General features: G+C 40.9%; 3 protein-coding genes across 7 annotated transcripts in view; all 3 read left to right on the forward strand.

The window, feature by feature from the left end:
- The window catches only part of LOC124045228 (disks large-associated protein 2-like), a 48,583-nt gene extending 46,987 nt beyond the window's left edge, over positions 1-1,596 (forward strand). The window contains exons 9-10 of the mRNA XM_046364501.1: positions 450-605; positions 991-1,596. Of these exons, the coding sequence (XP_046220457.1) occupies positions 450-605; positions 991-1,197 (363 nt within the window). The 3' untranslated portion in view covers positions 1,198-1,596. The remainder of the gene's footprint in view (positions 1-449; positions 606-990) is intronic.
- A 5,929-nt stretch (positions 1,597-7,525) lies between these two features.
- LOC124046345 (protein CLN8-like) lies at positions 7,526-13,947 on the forward strand. 2 transcript variants are annotated; one of them, XM_046366622.1, is made up of 3 exons: positions 7,526-7,633; positions 9,286-9,959; positions 10,352-13,947. In XM_046366622.1, exons 2-3 carry the CDS (start codon positions 9,405-9,407, stop codon positions 10,664-10,666), a joined length of 870 nt encoding a protein of 289 aa, XP_046222578.1. In that variant the 5' UTR covers positions 7,526-7,633; positions 9,286-9,404; the 3' UTR covers positions 10,667-13,947. The 2 variants fall into 2 exon arrangements, with proteins under 2 accessions (XP_046222578.1, XP_046222579.1); XM_046366623.1 differs by lacking the exon at positions 7,526-7,633 and adding an exon at positions 9,040-9,150.
- A 787-nt stretch (positions 13,948-14,734) lies between these two features.
- Positions 14,735-19,373, forward strand: part of LOC124046346 (rho guanine nucleotide exchange factor 10-like) — a 101,192-nt gene continuing 96,553 nt past the window's right edge. For all 4 annotated transcript variants that reach the window (XM_046366624.1, XM_046366626.1, XM_046366627.1 and 1 more), the window contains exon 1: positions 14,735-14,889. The gene's annotated coding sequence lies outside the window, so the exon portion shown is untranslated. The remainder of the gene's footprint in view (positions 14,890-19,373) is intronic.

Here is a 19,373-nt window from a genome sequence, read left to right on the forward strand (position 1 = left end):
GGTTTAGGCTATAGTCTCGCTAATATTGTCTGTGGGGTCAATAGTGTGACTGATTGTGACTCTAGCCGATGTGATGTGATGAATAAGACTTACTGGCAGTGAAAGAATTAGAAGGGTTAGAAGGGATTGCTACTTTCTGATCACATTTTGTTATGGCTCATTTCAATGGATTGTCCTCCAAGTCCTATAGTCTAACCATGAGATGACGATGGGAATAAGATGCTTGTCTTTTCTGAACTTTGACCTTCTTGCTCCCATGACTTTGCTGGAAACATTTGTTTTATTATTAGTAAAATATACCATAAATCATTGAGGTTTTCCTCTGTTTGAGGTCTGATAAGGACATCTAGTGGGCTTTGGTAGAAGTGCAACAAATAACTCCTGACGCACACTGGGATTTGAGTATTTGTAATTCAGGCACTGATGTGGTCCTTTATAACCCCTTGCAGGACCCCAGTGCCATGCCCCGCCCCACCTCTCAGGACCTGGCTGGATTCTGGGACCTCCTGCAGCTGTCAATCGATGACGTCACCGCCAAGTTTGACGAGCTGCAGCAGATAAAGAACAACGACTGGAGGCCCGTTGAGAAGAGCCCAGAGAAAAGGGTGGGTAGCGCTCAGGTATACAGAAGACAATGTATTATTTATCTGTTGTCTATGGTGGGTAGTCTCAGTCACAGGGGAGACAGGCATAGAAATAGGATCCTTATATTTCTATGGTCACAGATTCAGCTACATTATTAAACCCAGATGTGAGATGACTTAGAGCCACGTAGTAGTGGTGCAGAATGGAGCTGCTCTGTACGCGAGGACAAATGCTTAGTGAAGCATCACTGGATGTCATTGACATTGTGTTTAACTATGCCGATGTATTTCCAACCACTCAAATGGCTGATATGTCAACTACTGCCTATACAAGTTGAATTCTAGAATAGATTTTGATATGGGCAGGAATTTGGTCGAGTTCGTCTCTCTTTCTTCCTGTGTCCAGTTACCACCTGTCGCACCAAAGAAGTCCATGATCGGGAAGAGAGGCGTGACACGGGAGAAGTCTCTTGACCTTCCAGACCGCCACCGCCTGGAAGCACGCAGGAGGCTGATGCAGGCCAAGCGGGCGGCTTCCTTCCGTCAGAACTCGGTGTCAGAGAGAGCAGACAGCATCGAGATCTACATCCCTGAGGCCCAGACTCGCCTTTGAGAGGACTGGGACAGGGGTCAAGGGTGAGGGGCGTCTCCCCCCTCAGACTACCCCTCAACTAGACTCTCCTTTAACTAGCCTTTTTTCTAGACTATCTACTGTACACTTCCTTCCTTTATCTGTCTCCTCATGACTTCACTATCATCACCTTCGGAGTTCATCTCCACTCCAGGCCTCACTGAGTAGGATATCACAAAACTCCTCTTCCATCAACAGATATGTATTAGTAGATATACACTGAGTATACTAAACATCAGGAACACTCCCCCTGCCGCTTTCGCCCTCAGAACAGCCTCAATTCGTCGGGGCATGGACTCTACAAGGTGTCGAAGTGTTCCACAGGGATGCTGGCCCATGTTGACTCCAATGCTTCTCACAGTTGGCTGGATGCCCTTTGGGTGGTGGACCATTCTTGATACACACAGGAAGCTGTTGAGCGTGAAAAACCCAGCAGCGTTGCAGTTGTTGACATAAACCGGTGTGCCTGGCACTTACTACCACACTCCGTTCAAAGGCACTTAAATGTTTTGTCTTGCACACTCACCCTCTGAATGGCACGCATACAAAATCATGTCTCAAAAGCTTAAAAATCCTTCTTTAACCTGTCTCCTCCCCTTCATCTAAACTGATTTGAAGTAGATTTAACAAGTTACATCAATTAGGGCTCATAGCTTTCACCTGGACTCACCTGGTCAGTCTATGTCATGGAAAGGGCATGTTTTGTATACTCAGTGTATATCTAAGAATTGGTTAATCATTGGTTCATCTTCTCCTTGGTTTTTCCATGAAAAAGTTTTTTGTTAGTGGAATAGTGTTACATGATAGAATAGCCATCCCCCAGAACTCTCATTAAATTATTCTGGAAAGGTATGTATGTATATTTCAACATTTGCAAAGTGCAATTAAAAAATGTAGCTTTGAAACCTACCAGCAACCGGAGAGAATACAAACCCAGTTACGAATTGATGACCCCATGATGAGTCCAACTCTTGGTGGAAACCCCTACAATTATCCTATTGTTGTTTCCAATTGTGTTCACAAGATAACAATCACAAAATGATTCAAGTGAACCTATTTGAAAGTTTGAAATACCTCAACTGTATATGCCGCACTGTAGCTTCTGACCAAGAGGCAGGTGAGTCATCCCTTCTGAAATGTTTGTTTTATGCACTCACAGTAAGCTCTGGTTATGTTAAAGTCGTCAAAGTTGGAAAATTCAGCTTTCTACACAGTCAGGTAAAGGTCAAGGGTCATGGTTAAAAAAAAGTGATTTAAAAATGTCTAAATCATTCTCATTACCTTTCTCCATTCCACACTATACTCTACATTTTCCTATACTATTGACATTTCACATGCAATGACATTTACTTGAAGCAGACAACATGTAATACTTTTATTTCCATAAAAATATTTTACATCATTTCATTGCAGTGGAAAAAATGCTATGGAAGGTTTGCGTAGCTCTTTAAAACAAATATATGGAAAATAATGCACTTTTGCACTTATCATTCTCTCTATTTCCAAGGGAAATGTAAAAACAAAGTTCACAACAGTATTGTTGTATTTGAATTGTAAGAGAGGAAATTAATATTCTTAATCACGTGGTTGATTTTTCACCTCAATCTCTCCAAGCCTTCCTACATATCGTGTTGTATCAAAGTAGTGCTGTCATTTCTGCAAACATCTAGCCCGTCTCCTACCCTTGCTGCCAACCCAGGAATAACAGTGTCTGTTCAAACAACACATAAGTTACATTGTTTCATCGATTAGAACGCAGCTTGCACAATCTTGGAGAACGTTTCTGTTGTCGATTACCTACCAGACAAGTGCAGTGTGTGAAAAGTATTTGTACCTTTTCTAGGAACCGCTACAAGGTAATACTGTGAAACAGTCCCAGAGGGAAGAGGTATGAAGGAAGAAAGCTCTCCAGGATTAGTGACTAATGCTTTTTGATACCGGCTGATAACAAAGACATGAAAAATGTGACGTTGTAGAGATGGACTTGTTCTCTTGTGTGTGGATGGCACTGCAGGGAATATGAGTCATTGGAACACTGGGGTTATTTTCCCCTCACACAGCTCAGACATGTACTCCAGAGGCCTACTGTGATGTAGAAGTGGAGGGGACTGTATAGTGCCTGGGTCACAGTAACACAGTGAATGGTAGTGACCAGGGTTTGGATCAGTTCCCGTAAGAGGCTAGAGGAGGCCTGAAAAGGCCTGGGACTAGAGTTGTTGGGGTGAGGGATGAGGTGTGTTGATTTGAGGGGCACTTCTCTTCTCTGCTGAATCTGACTAATACTGTGCACTGTAGTGGAGTATAAACTCGTTTACCCCTCGTGATGACAGGCTATCACATACTTGACCAACCTTGAAACCCCTCTGCTGTTGTAGGATGTGTTAAAAGGTGATATTACACTGATAGCCACGAGGCTAGTCGGCATCAGCATTGCCAATCCTATTGTAGCTGAGTTATCTAATGTTATCTAAGACTGCAGACATCAGGACAGGCTGATTCTGCTGCAGACTGGTGTCTATTTTTACTAATAGACTGGAATTGATTTCATAGGTTATATTTTGGGGTAATGAGCCAAGTCACTGGTGCTACTTTTTGCTCAATCGATCCAGTACTGGGTAAACAATCAATGCAACACTTACAGTAGCACTCTCATCTAATTGATACGGCTCTAAACTATCTATTTTTGGGACTGAGAAAATGATGATTGTTTATTTTTGCTAGTAGGCTGCCTACGCCTGGCTTCTATTGTAACTGGTGCAGAGAGAAAGAGACTTGTCTTGCTGCAGTCAGAGCACTGTACCTTTCAGCGGTCTGGAGTCACTTTGTGTCCTGTTTGTGTTGAAGGAACAGTCTTGTTGTGGCACTTTGTTGACAGCTTCAGGAACAGTGTGACTGGAAGGTCACCGTGCCTCCGAGTCCACTCGCCAATCGCGCCACAGAGACATGACCCCACCGTCACCTTCTCAGTGGCCCAACAGTCACTATGTGTCATCTGTATGTCATCCTTACATTGCTAGAAGATACTGTTTTGATAGCCTTGTCCTGGGGGTCAGTTCAATTATAGATGTTTGGAAACGACATAAACAAGGCACATTTTAGAGGACATTTTGAAATGTTTTGCAACATATTACAGTTGCTTGCAGGATACAGAAAATAGTTGCATTTTATTTTGATCATTTTATCTTTACCTCATATTTTATAAAAATGATTTATGTCTTCCATGGCTTCATTTTGTATCATGACTAGTTAGGGTGGATGAAACGAGTGTGAGTGTAGAAACATTCCCTTCCCCGGGGAGTGAAGATCTGGCTGCTGTCTGCATACATCTATCTCAGTGATGTCATTTCGTTGGAGGGAGGGAACCAACCTAGCCAAAATGACAGGGTATAGTAGCTGTAGTGCACCGTTATCTGTCGTGCAGGAAGCCAGGGTCTGTGTTGGCAGGTTAGCGATGTTCCCCTGCTGTTCCTACTTCCTACAGTTTTACACAGACAGACGCAGCAGTGGCAGAGAAAGACTCACACTGACACATGCTGACTTAGGGGAGGCTGGGATCTCTGCTTTGAGGTGTACTTGGTGTTGTTCCATGCTGCAGTAGTTCTGTAGGTGGATGGAGATGGTAGTTGTGATGGGGTTTTCTCATATACCCCAGTGTGCTGGTTATAGAAAGGGGGCTTAATTAAGTGTCATCCCTTTAAGGTCCTTGGAAAGAGCTACCAGACTGCCTCAAAGGCCCTTGAAAGCAAAAGTGCTGATGGTTGTACTGTACTGCCTCTACTGTTGAGGATAACGTGGTAAATCACAGCAGTATGTGGGTTACATAGATCTGGTTCGTCTCTATATCAGCCCTGGCATCCCTGGAGGATACACTCTGATATCCTCGCTGCTTCTTTTACTGTGTGTCATTGAAATGACAGAGGTGTGTGTGTGTATTTTTATGCAAATTCATCAGGGTTGGTGTGCTTGCGTGTGTGCAAGCAAGCAAGCAAGCAAGCAAGCATGTGAGTTTGCTTCTATGAGTGTGTGCCAAATATTTTAAATTCTCTTCTCTTCCTCTCTTGTTTGCCTTAGTGAGACAGCTGTCCACTACTTTGGCTCATATTTCAGACGTATTGTTTCCTCTACAGTACCATTTCCAATTGGATTCCATCCAGATAACCCTAAATGCTCATTCATAGCAGCATTATGAATGGTGACATGATGGCCTAAGGAATGGCAAGTAGCCCAGGTAGTGAGCCAGCAACTCTGATTGAAAGTTCAGATTCAATCTATACACCATGGCTTTAGCAGCATATTCATGCATAGCTTAGCTTGTTTTTTTCAATGCTTTTATGTCTGTGTGATGAATATTTGACAGGTCGAGGGGAAATTCAAAAGTGGAATACACAATTTTACATAGAGGATCGGAGGAGTTTATAGTGGATGTTCAGTATTGAAAAGCAGGATGCTTTTTTTTACTACCCTTCCATTTATGAGAGTAATTCTGTACTCTGCATTTGAATTACTTACTATAATGTTCCATTTGATACATACCAGTGCCATTTATAGAATAACAAATTGTGCTATAAAAATGTATCTATCCTGCCACAGACAACCATCAGTTCTCCACTGTTGGTAAAACTAGATACTTTCAGGATACTCTGCCCTTTCTGAGCCCACCATTACATAGCTGTCATCAAAGGGTTGTATTGCTGTTTATCTGCCTGCTTTTGCTGTTCTTCGCTTGTAAGTACAACTCACAGTGCCATTTGAGTCCTTTAGATGGCGCTCAACTTATTTTTTATGTGTAAAAAAAAACAATGACATGGTGATTTCTAATATTTTTTCCACTTGATTTGTTACCCATGATATTTTCCATGACCACATATTGTTTCTGTATGTCCTAATGTGTCATGACAGTAACTCTTGCAGAATACACATGGACACCAGAAGGTGTTTGTGTGTCATTTAAAACCAGGCAGTAATGTCCATGGGATATTGTGTCAGCTTTTGTGGTTATAGGGGTTTTGTGCGGGGTGTAAAAGGCCAACTAATTGGGCATGAATAGTCTGGAAAATAAAGTCACTGGTAGATGTAGTTTGTTTTACTTTTTATTTTGTTTTATCGTCACATAAAGCCGGCTGAAACTGGTACCACAGATAAACATAGTATTTAGTTTAGCTTCATTCTAATGAAGGCAGCAGAAAAATAATGCCATATTCGTTGATTCGGCAAATGTGGAACTGCCAACTTCTGTAGTTCGCCACTCTTCTATCACATGCTGTGATGTTTATTGTTCATTCGCAACAATCACATGTCCCTGTTTCTCCCAAAAATGATGGATTGGAGTCTAGGACAGTTCCTCTTCATCGATGGCCACACTACATGTTTGTTTGTCTATCTGCTTTTAGTAAATATGAAATCTTTTGACGGGACTTTTTCTTGAAAATATTGACATTGTAGAGAACCATCAAGATAGACTTTTACACCACTTCCTTGGTCTCGGAATGTGAAATGACTCAAATCACTAGACAAATTAAAAAGGTAGTTGTTTAGCGAAAACTATTTTCATCTCTTGTATATCATATCTATAGTGAGGATGAATATAATGCCAAATATTCATTATTTGTAAATAAATATATATAAATATATTAATATATAATATATGCCTCATTGAAACTGCTTTTATTAATTTTCTGCTTTTATTAATGTTTTGTTATCAATTTGTTCCTTTGTTCTGGTTATTTTTGATAAGCTGTTATGATGGCATGCAAAATACTGATACGGAATGTATAATTTGTTTATTCATTGTCTTTTAGTTAATACTGTTACATTTATAAATTAATTATTCACCTGTTTATCAAAGATGCATTTATATATGTTTTATAAATGATAGTGTTTATTGATTTTCTCACTGTATTTTTTTATTTTATTTTAAACACATCACTGTTGTTCTGTATTTTACAATTTTTTAGAATGAACTCTTTGAAGATTTTGCCTCTTAAAAGCAGTTTAATCATTGCTGATATCATCTGATGTAAATACTTCTGCAATTAAATTTTTTGATGAAAAACATTTAAAAGTTTGAGGGACTGGGTAGTGTCTCGTTCTTTTCTTTTCCTCCCTCCATTTAAACAAGTAGGTACTGCATGCAATGTAATGAACTAATTACTGAACTATATGAAATGATCATGCCGCCTATCATACTGCACATAGAGAGGACAATACCTAATTAATCATTAAAAAGAGCCTCAAGACATACAGATGAGATGCCGTCATGTACATTTGGGCCAATAGAAACACGGTATAATGGTTGCCAATAGGAGAGCAGGGAAAATATCACAGGGCGGGATTTCCTCTTGTCAAATTGAATTCATATGATTACTAACCCGCTTCTAAATTCACAGACAGCTCTGTTTGCCAATAATGGATGAATAAGGTAAGTTATTATTAAGATTTTTAAGCCCAAAAAATACGCTTTGCTACAATGACTCTGCATATACTGTTGGCTTGTTAGCCAAAGCATTTAGTTTTAGTAACGTTACATTATGTTCGGTTACATTTGAGAATATAACATGCAATAATGTTGCAACTGAGGTATTGTAAAAACGTGGAGTATTTCCAGAGACCATTTAGTATGATATGTTACAGATTCCAATTTGTTGTGGCTAACGTTAGCTAACTCAAGGGGTTAGGAGTTAGGTAGGTAAAATGGTTAGGGGAAGGGTTAGCTAACATACTAAGTAGTTGTAAAGTAGTATGTAGTTAAAGTTCCTTATTATTTTAAAATGCTAAAGTTGTCTGATCGGATTCAAACACACAACACCTTTAGGTTGCGAGATGTTCCCATCCACCCTGACCAACCATCCTTTGGGTTGGTAGACGTTTGTCTTACATACCCGACCTACCACCCTCCTATAATTTTTGCCTTAAAAGTAACCTATCTTATGTAATCATATCAAACGTAACACGTCATACTAATTTACGTGTCTCGGATTTACATTTGGCTATGTTACGTTCATGGGGCTCCCGAGTAGTACAGCGGTCTAAGGCACTACAGACACCCTGTTTCGAATCCAGGTTGTATCACAGCTGGCTGTGATTGGGAGTCCCATAGGGCGGTGCACAATTGGCCCAGCAATTGGTTACAGGTTACATTTATGAGACCAGTCTGATCGCAATTGCTTCCAGAGTGAAAGAATATCAGTCAACAACATATTAACAATGTTACAGATTTTAGTAATGTGGCCTGTGTTTTTCTTTACTCTGTAACAACGTATCTAACTGATTGAGCTGTTGTTGCTAGTCTGATTTAATCAGGTTGCACTACACAATTAATTGATACTGCCTGAAACGAATTCCTGCAGAATCGTGGTGATGTTCCTTACAAGCCAGAATGTTGAATAAAATGTTATTTGAACATATTCTACCGGTTGTCTGTGCGGTTTGTCCTTCAACTGCTCAACCTCTCCTAATTCAGAATATACAATTTTCATTATCTTGGCATGCTTGGTTGAATAGCTTTTGTTTTGAGGAGAGAGAACTGAATATCCAGTATAAAACTAATTTGAACATGCACCTACTGGCTCTCTAAAAAGTTTGGTTAACGATACTTTTCTGTAGATATTTTGTCTCAAATTTCCAGCAACTGAAGGACAAACCGCTTGAGTAAATGTAATTTTATTAAACATTCTGGCTTGTAAGGAACAATTTTGCAGGCATTAGTTTCAGGCGGTATATACCAATGAATGTGTATTACAGCCTGATTAATCAGACTAGGTTTTGGAAACTTAATTGACACATGGTCAGATGAATTGCCTCAGATAAACAGGCGCCTGGAATCTTATGTTATCGTCTGTCAAACGAAAGATGTGAAATCACTCACTTCTCCATTCTTGTGCCTCTGTCATTTCAAGCATAGCCAGAAGTTAACATACCAAAATCACCTTATCTTGGGTCAGTAACTGATGGTTTTGGTTGGGTATAGAAAGTACTGTTCAACGGTCTTATGGGTCATCTAGCACATTTTGACATGTCATAACTATTTTATGAACATTGACCATTGTGTGTTGGCTTTAATTTATTTTGCAGGATGGTTTATAACTAACCCATGGGACACCTTCGGTGATTACTGGTTACTCAACTCTGTGAGAACTCTGCGGGTGTAAGAGCAACAGACATTATCCACCATCCCACCCACACAAATCAACATGACCTCCCAGCAGGCCAACCCTTTGCTGGCATTCAAGAGCCCCGCTGACCTCAGTCTGGACTACTTCTCCTGGGTCCTTCGCCTCCAGATCATCAGCCTGGGCTTTGCCTTCTACACTGCCATTTTCCTCCTCTCCCACCTGGTGTCCACAGCCCTCTCCCAGACCTACCACTCTCTGCTGGCCAAGGAGAAGGTGTTCTGGAACCTGGCGGTCACACGGGCCGTATTCGGCCTCCAGAGCACGGTGGCAGGCTTACGAGCTCTAACCGAAGACTCGGCCTTGTCAAGGGACAGGATAAGAGGTCAGGAGGACTGGTCGTGGTTCACCGTGCTCACCGCCACGGGCTTCTTCCTGTTTGAGAATGTGGCGCTGCATCTCTCCAGTGTGATGTTCAAGTCCTTCGACCTCGCTCTGGCTACCCACCATTTCTTTGCCCTGTCGGGGTTCACTGGGGCTGTGGTCTGGGACTCACTAGGGCATTACCTGCCAATGGTCACTCTGCTGCTGGAGATGAGCACGCCTTTCACCTGCATCTCCTGGATGTTACTAAAGGTAGAGTGTTTGTCTTTCATCATGTACAGCAAAATGTTTTTTGACTCCATTTGTGAAGCTGTACTGAAAGTTTTTTTTAAACAGTTGTTTTGCTGGTGGGCTAGACATAGAATGCACAGATTTCAATTCCTCTTTTCTGTTTACGTACTCACACTGAGACCTTGCCATGATATGCAGCAGTGATAAATGAAGGTGGCCATTCTGAGAAAGGGGAACTTCTAGGCAAAAATGGACCCAAATCACATGAGAATTCCACTTCTGTTTTATTGTCCAAGATGTTATATGCAATCCATACATTGTTAGAGATATCCCCAAACACTGTGGCAGTCTTTATCCCCTACCCAATCAGTAAATTTCCTAATCTAAGTATCTCTCTCTTCTCTCCCGTCTAGGCGGGCTGGGCAAGGACCCTCTTCTGGAAGGCCAACCAGTGGGTGATGATCCACATGTTCCACTGCCGCATGGTGCTTACCTACTACATGTGGTGGGTGAGCTGTAGTCACTGGGGGGAGATGAACATGTATGTGGCTCTGCCCCAGCGAGTCCTCTTCTACACTGGCCTGGCCCTGCTCACAGTGCTTATCAACCCCATCTGGACACACAAGAAGACCATGCAGCTCCTCAACCCTGTCGACTGGAACTTCAGCAACAAGCCATTGCCCAACGGCCCCAGTGGAGAACGGGAAGAGAAACCTCATGAGAGCTAAACTGAGCCAAGGACTGTGATCCTGTTTTGTACAGTTACCTTTCTTTTACTATGCTTGTAAAGGAGAGGAAGTGTGATTCAAAGTGAGAAATATTCTAACTCTGGCTTTTAATTTTGTAATGGAGAGGAAAGACTATTTTAAATACTATTTTCTTACTAACTCTGGCTTTTAGTGTTTGAAGTATTTCAAGTTTAACTGAACTACTGTGTTTTTAAGGTTCTCAGTATAGGTCTGTTGTCTCTACAAGATGTGGGTGAAAGGGCCTTTGACGACAAGAAATGTCATAGGTGAACTTAGTTTTATAGAAGAGAGTAGAAAAGTGTTGGCCTGACCTGTATGCCATTGGTTATTCACTGGTTTTGATAGTGTTGCTTTGAGTGGGAGTACAGATGAACAGAGAGAAAGGCATATTATTGTTCTGTCTACTTAGTTCAGCTTCCAGCAGAAAGGTGTGAATGTACTAGTTAACCTCTCTGGAATGGGGTGTTGGCTTGTTTGAAGTTCCCTGATGCGCCAGTGGTCTTTGCACTTACTGGTAAAGTGTGTGTGTGGTCACTCAAACACTATGTGCTGAGCAAAGACCAGTCCATGAGGCAGCAGATTTTCTCGCTGAGAACAAACTCAGTGACAGACTGAGACTGGAGACTGGGTCACAATTTGGCAGATGAGGAAAGTCTAACAGCTTTCGAACGTCATTGGAAGGCAAGCAACTTCTTTCTGTATTGTAAAACATGCTTTCTGACTTGCTTCAGAGTAGACTGTAATGTGTGCTGGTAGTGTTGTGTGCTCTAGTTGAATCTTTATCAATTAATTTAATCTTGAGAAAATGGTTCCTGTATTTTGTGGATGTCTGAGTCGTATCTTTGATAGTGGGGTTGACTTAATAGTATAGACTCCTTGTAGACTCTCTAAACGTGTGACAGTGGATGCTAAGAGAGCTGTGAGAAGCAGTGTTGTTTTCAGCGGTGGTCACCAAAGGGAGTGGATAGACTCCGGGGTGGCAGGGTAGCCTAGTGGTTAGTGTTGGACTAGTAACCGGAAGGTTGCAAGTTCAAATCCCTGCGCTGACCAGGTACAAATCTGTCGTTCTGCCCCTGAAGAGGCAGTTGACCCACTGTTCCTAGGCTGTCATTGAAAATAAGAATATGTTCTTAACTGACTTGCCTAGTTAAAAAGGAAAAAAAATATATATATATATAACAAGCACCAAGGTGCAGGCCAAATTAACTCTCTACCACTGATCTGTCGGAAAATGAAGTTGGGGGTTAATTCTTTGAGTAATCTCTTCTTTGTTTGCGATCTCCTAGACCTTCTATAAACCTGCAATTTAAATCCAGTTCATTCAAGATTTATGTTAGATGGAGTGTGTGAGTTTGAACCCTTAACCTGGTTGTTTGTGGACAGATGCATTTCAGTCCTGTAGTCTAGCATGGAGCTTTTGGAAACTACTCATCCACATTGACCTACATCAAGACTGCTATACTGTACTTCACAAATCCTCTCTTGACTTGAGAGGTGTGGAAAATAGAATAAGAATATATCAATGCTACAAACAACTTATGACACCAAGGCATTACACTGGTGTGCATCACGGTGATGTGATTATACATTTCGAATAGCTCCCCATGTGTTTATGCTAGAGACTTACCATTTCTTGCAGTGGCTGCAGCTCAATCCCCTCTTTCTTCTGATTTATAAAGCTTGCGCCCATTCCATAATATGGGGTTTGTGAAAGTGGTATTTCTCTACACAAAGGATCCAGACAAGAAAATAGTCACGGAATCATCTGTAAAACCCGTACTGTTTGAGCTACAAACTAAAAAGTCACCCCAGGGAAAGATTAGACTTTCATGAACACGACGGTGTCATATGTTTTGCCCTTTGTCACACGCTTCAGGAGAGTCGTCTGAATGTTTTGCCCTTTGTCACACGCTTCAGGAGAGTCGTCTGAATGTTTTGCCCTTTGTCACACGCTTCAGGAGAGTCGTCTGAATGTTTTGCCCTTTGTCACACGCTTCAGGAGAGTCGTCTGAATGTTTTGCCCTTTGTCACACGCTTCAGGAGAGTCGTCTGAAGGTAAACCCTGGACCGGCCTGTAAAAATGGCCCGACGTGCTTTGGGTTAAAATTTTCACTAATAAAGTGACCAAACATGGGACCAATTTATGTCTCTCAGATATAGGAAAAATACTTCAAAACCTTTGTCCTTTTGACGGTGTTTTGCGATGTACAAATGTGTTATTCAATGTGTTTTTTTATGGGCTATAGCAGTAAAGGCCAAATTCAATGTTTTAATTAAATAATTTATATATACAGTATTTATACCTACAGGGGTCCTAAAATTCAAAATCAAATGGTTAAATGATACATTTTATGGTCATCTTTTAAAACAATTCCATATGTTAGCTTAGATATTGCAATCTAAGGGCTCAGACCCACACTGGTTAAACACACTTTCATTCTCATCTAGATGCTTTTTAGGAAATGGTTATGTTCAACCTGCTTTGCATCATAGGTTCGTGTTATGTCTAATTCTGTTAAAATGTATTTCATTAGACATTTTCACACTCAGTATTACATTAGTCATATATCCTAGAACTCTGCTGGTGTTGGTTAGAAAGGATAGGGTATTACAAGTCATTCACATGGGAAAACCTCAACATTCATTTATTTTCATAGTCTTAGGTAATGAGTTTGTAGTTGATTCTTTTGGGTTAAGTGTTTCGAGTTGAAAAGGGAACAGGCATCATTTCTTGTTTAGCTTGCTTTTATTTTTTTATTACAATAGATTATTGAATTCAAATAGATGCACGACTGAAGGCCTTCATAGCCATAATTAACCTAAACTTTATATTTTGAAAATCTTTTTTGAATTCAGGTTTTATTAAGTTTATGAAGTAAGTCTTGTTTAGTCGACATGTTTGCCTGGCATTAAGAATATAGCAATACAATAAAGAAAATGTACACAGTAGCTTTATTTTAGTTGGTTGATGCCAGCTTTAACCAAATACAATGGAGTTATTTATGGGTTCCAAACTTGATTATTTGTATTTCCAGTGGGAATTTTGTCATTCTTTCTTTAAATGTTTTCTACTACGATACAGTCTAATTAGTTCTGAGCTTGTATATTAACAGTGTTGGATTTGCCATTAGTTTCTACTATTGTCTGTCGGTATGAAGTTGTGTGATGGACGCTCACACATTGATAGTGTCATTTTCTCAGACTACCACTCAAATCTGTTCACTTTAACATGAGCTGTCAATAAAACCTTTAACATCCTCTTTGTATTGTCTAGTCTATATTTTTGGGGAAATGCATGTTTGTTCTTTATGAGAAACTTTTTTATGGGGAATGAGTTACTGCTGTGTGCTCAATATATTCAAAGCAATATATTATTTATCCACTAGATGGCATGATAGGATTGGATGTAATACCTGTCTGGACGCTCAATTATTTCAATGCTGGATGGACAATGGAAACTGCCGCACTTACTTTCTGGTGCTTTTTAGATGTGTGGGGAAACTTTGAGTCTATGACTTTATATATTACAGATTTGGAAAGATACTGTGAGACATCACATTTTTGTCTAGAATAGATGGACATCTGCCTGGAGTTAGTAACGTTTTGGGAATTGTTTACTGTTGATTTATTTTCAGACAGAATAAATACTTTTCACTTCAACGCAATATTGACCCAACTCACCGCAGACCAATGGAACTCACTCATATGTGCCGAAATAAACAAACGAGTGTGTAGTAGGCTAGTTACTTCAACTTCAAATTTGACGTGGCAAAGTCAGATTATGATGAGTTTATAAAGTGGGAACATAGATCAATTATATAGATACATCAAATAACTCACATATGGTAATGCATTCACTGATGACTGACTAATGCATGCACAGCTGTTCCAAGGGAGCCACCTCACTGATCACGTGGTACACATTGTCACACACGTACTTCATCCTAGGCGGGACCTCAGGAATGTGATTGAGTGCCCCTTCGGCCAATTAAGGCTTCGCCCCCCGAAGTCTCCACCAATGATTGAGGAGGAGGCAGTCTCTTGGATTGAGTCTAATTACATTTGCAAAAGCTTAGGAAAATGGAAAAACCGAAAATTCACTTGGTCGAGCAGAAGTTCATACTCAGTGTTTTGACTGAGATTTGTTTACACATATTTACTGTGGAACTAGAAGGACGTTGTTCATCAGGAGTTTAAATATGGTGAGTTTTATGTTATGGGACTTCAAGAGTGTTTGAAAGTGGTGTATATGTCATTTTGAGACTTTTCAATACAGTAGTAACCACATGTTTAGCTGTATTTGGACGTGGAAGTTATCAGCGAATAGACCAGATCCTACTTTCATCATCCAATTAGTTTTTTCTCTGCAAACAAAAGTGAGTGGTCGATCCCTGCTGCGCTGTTATAACGTGGCAAATTGTCTTTAACATGTATGGCATTGTCAGACGAGATGCAGTGTATTGATTTACAATGTGTCGTCCTGGTTGGTTATTTTTAGTTCGGCTGCTGTTAACTGTTTGTAAACCTTTGTCCCTTCATCTTTCCAAGCAAGGCAAAGAGTACATTTTCTAATATGTATTATGCACAGCCTTTCATCACTGATTTTTAGTGTCAGAAGTTGGCAGGGCCAGGGAGGGGACATGGCTGTCATGCAAATGACAATCTTGTGATGAATTGCTAGATGTTCTCTACAAACTCAATGGCTGAAATGTGTGGTGCCCATGTTCTTTTTTCAAGGGTGCAGGTGCATGATATCAAGATGTCCTTAGTCATAACATGGATTGCATACCAACAAGTGCAACCTGAATTGTATTATTTTTGTCCACTCCAGACCAAGACACATGCATAGCTCTCTCTCTCTCTTCAAACTTTGTACAGTGCATCAACGTTTGATTCAAACAGTGAGTCCTTAGAAAGTGTTCCAGAGCACTCACCCCTAATTCCACTCTAACAAATTAACTTAGTCATGCATAGCATTCCTCAAAGCAAGTGCATGACTCTAATGATCTGGAACTCTTTGGTAACACTTGTATTAACCAGAAAAGTCCAATTTAATCAAACTGTTGGTCCAAGTTGTTAGAGTAGCCTGCAACCCCATCTGATCAAAGAGTATTTCAGGAATCTATGTGCCTTGGGCCAGGCTGCTAAAAGATGGTTTTGATACGGTGAGCGCTTTGATCTTCTCTTGTATTGTCTGGCTCCGTGCTTGTCCAGTTCACTTTTCATCAGAGAGTTGGGAGCCTGTGAGATTTGCACACACTACATGGTCATTTTCTGAGCAAATTGCCACGTCACTTGGCTGCTGTGAGTACAGATGTCTCCACCCCTGATAATGACTCCTAAAAAAGGATCTCTGGTATTTAGGACCAAATCCAGGTGATGGGTCACATGTAGCAAAATTGTGTTCGTACATTGGCTAAAAGTAGAGACTCTGAGCTAGAAGATGTTATCATACAATGCAGTTTGAAGAACAATGAAAGTAATTCTGCTTTGAAAGTTGATAAACGTGTAACCCCACTTTTGAGAAAATGGCCGTGAAAGATTTGGTATTCCTACTGTAGAGCTCTGTTCATTGTTCACACCCTCTTAAGCCTTGGCCCCATCCATCTCTTTAAGGATTCAGTGTAGTGAACAACCTAAGAATTCAAGACTAAAAGTGGTGTAAGTAAAAGCAAAACATAGTAGTATAGATTTACTTCATCTAGTCCTTGGCCTATATCCTAATCTGACTTTGGTGCAGGCCACGTTGTTCTTCACATTAACGTCTCTGGTAAACACACACTTTATAAAAATAATATTGAAGTTTGTCACATGCACAGGATACAGAAGGTGTAAACGGGACCGTGAAATAGTTACTTGCGTAGTGGAGTCTTGTTTAGACATGTAGCTAGCTAGTTAAACAATCAACCATAATTCCAAATCTAATGCTGCGTTCAAAACAACTGGGAACTCTATGAATGATATAAATTCGAACTGGGAAATTTATTTGAACGGTCATCCAACTCGGAATTCCAACTCGCGCCTCATTCTAGAGCTTCTACGTAGATCATACACGTAATGTTACCTAGCGAGCCAGCCAGCTAACGTTAGCTAGCTAGCTAACAGTAAGCTTTAACTTGCAATGAAAATGACTTAATAAAATTAGAAACGGATAATATCTGAAAATGTCGCTACTCTTACCCTTCCGTATACATGGATGAACGCTTCTCCCTCCGTCATGGTTGCACTAAGTTTGAATATGTAGACAGGTTTTCTACAACGGCCGTCTTTTTGGACTCTGCATCTGGCAATCATCTCTCTGCTTCCACTGATTTCAAAACTCAGTCAACTTCTTCTGTGACAAGGACACTGTTTCTTCCCCATCACCTCCAGAAAGTAGTCCATCACAACACTTTCCCACTGAGCTTTGTCAATAGTGCCATTCACTTCAGGGCAACAATGTTGAGAGCAGTAGCAAAACTTTTTCAGTTCTTCATGATATCTTTAAAAAAACATCAGCAGTAGACAGGATTAGCCACACATACTTAGCAGCTTATGTTATAGACAGAAGCATGCTACATGGCAGACCAATCTGAATTAATCTCTCGGCATGTCCAGCCCATTTTATCTCAGCCAATCATGGCTAACGGGAAGGTTCCTGTATTTTTCCGTGGCTAAACCAACTAGGCTTGTTGGTTTAAAATGTAACAATTTTATTCATATGTACAGATGGCATACACATTTGTTATTAAGGCACATGAAAGTTCACATTCCAGAAGGCATTTCTGTCAAATGTATTTTGAAGAGAAAAAAAGACACCTGGAAATAGTGACGTGCAGCATAGGCCTAGTTTCTTGAAACAGGTAACATTTAGGGACTGTGGAGGACTCTTGGCTGTGACCCGGTCTACTGCATACAGAGGTTCTATTGCTGAGCAGTCAGGTAAACCCTGGGCCTGTAGACTGCATGCTCCGCCATGCGTGACACTTCCTCCTGCTGAGCAAACATCACAAGTATCTCCATCTCACCATAAACATAATCTTTGACATGGCTCAAGAAGCTCTGGCTCCTGGTTTAGGCTTACATGCTGAGGATAATGCTATTACTTTCCTTCAGCATTCTGCCTAGTTTTGTCGTCAGCTTCATAACAGAGGGTTACTTTCAGATTGGAGGGTCTGTTGCTGTTGGTTGTCTCTCAAGATTGCAGCTGGATATAATCGCTAATTTCCCAAAGTGTGTGTGTTGGGTCTGTAAGTCCATCCAGTGGGTAGAGGCTTATGGGAAAGCTTCCGAGTGTCTGGCAGAGGGTGAGAGCCAGGCCAGAGTACATAGCAGTCCGCAGAGAGGAGCATACTTCCCATTTTTCAGAGGACTGATCGATCATGCACTTTAAATCCTCCCGTCCACCACTGAGGAGTCACTGATATGTAATGTGGAACGGATCAGCATATAGCACAGCTGTGAAACTGACTGACTGGGCCTTCCTTCCTTCTGCAGGTGGACATGGAAAATTTGTCATGAACCAAAATAAGTGTTTACCAGCTGTGGACGTGTATGTTCAGAATTGGATAAGACTCGAGCTGTATAGCTTCTAGTTCTGTTTTTCAATATTTTTGGACACTTTTCCCTTTTCCATATGAAGGATCTGTGACCTCCTATAATGTTTTTTGAATTTATTCGGGTGACCTAACAAAAGTCCTAAACACATTATCTCCAGTACCCACTTTGAAGTCAGCATAATACATATTACTGTAACAATTGGAAGCGTTTAACTTGCATAATGTCATTTGTCGTAGTCTGAGGTTGGGAGGCCATTTTGTGCGGTTTGTTCTATTGATATTGAAATGCCTCCAGAGCTATTAGCTGGGCAACTAACAAAGAAAGACCTATTTGGGCTCTCCCTCTCTCTCCCATTGCCTCACACACTGACATAGTGTTCTGTTTTTCTGACAACATGCTGGACTCTCTCTCAAGGCCCCAGTCTGCACTGGATGGGTGGGGACCCTCTTTCTGAGTGAATATGGTGGTAACTTCCATCTTTAATGGGACGGTACATAGCAACTGAAGTGCTACACCAAAGATGGACCACAGCCTGTCGTTTCCAATGGGAACAAATTTGTCATAGTGGGAAAGACAAGCAAGGAGGGGGCGGAGCCAAGTACAAGTTAGTGACATCCTATTGGTGCATTCTAGCATGTATTTGCATATTTCTGCTAGGGAACGCCTACTCTGAAGTGCGTGTGTGCAATAACTCAATTTTCCCTTGCATTCCTTTAAAACAATGCAATTTGTAAAAACTTTGACAAATTGTAACTTAGTCCACTCTGTTCATAAGATATTTTAGTCTTGGGAACAGAACTGTATTAATCAAATGTTAGCATAATGTCCTCCATCTTCTCCCACTGCCGGCCACTGGGCTTCCTCTCATCACCATATTTGGTTGTCAATGGAAATGCCAACAGATGCTTCACACTTATACATCCTGTGAAATATCTGTGGCTACACTCCTTTTGCCCAGCAACTTCTGTGTTCAAAGGCCTGTACTGAGATGGTTAGAAGGGAAGTTAAGCTAGTTAAAAGGGAATGATTTCATTCACCCCTTCTGTGACGATTGTTCAAATTACTGGATTGGGACTGTCGTGATGCCTCTTGCACTGAGATGCAGTGCCTTAGACCGCTGCACCACCCGAGCCCACGTACACTACCA

Source organism: Oncorhynchus gorbuscha, linkage group LG10 (genome assembly GCF_021184085.1).
Source record: "Oncorhynchus gorbuscha isolate QuinsamMale2020 ecotype Even-year linkage group LG10, OgorEven_v1.0, whole genome shotgun sequence".
Classification (NCBI taxonomy): domain Eukaryota; kingdom Metazoa; phylum Chordata; class Actinopteri; order Salmoniformes; family Salmonidae; genus Oncorhynchus; species Oncorhynchus gorbuscha.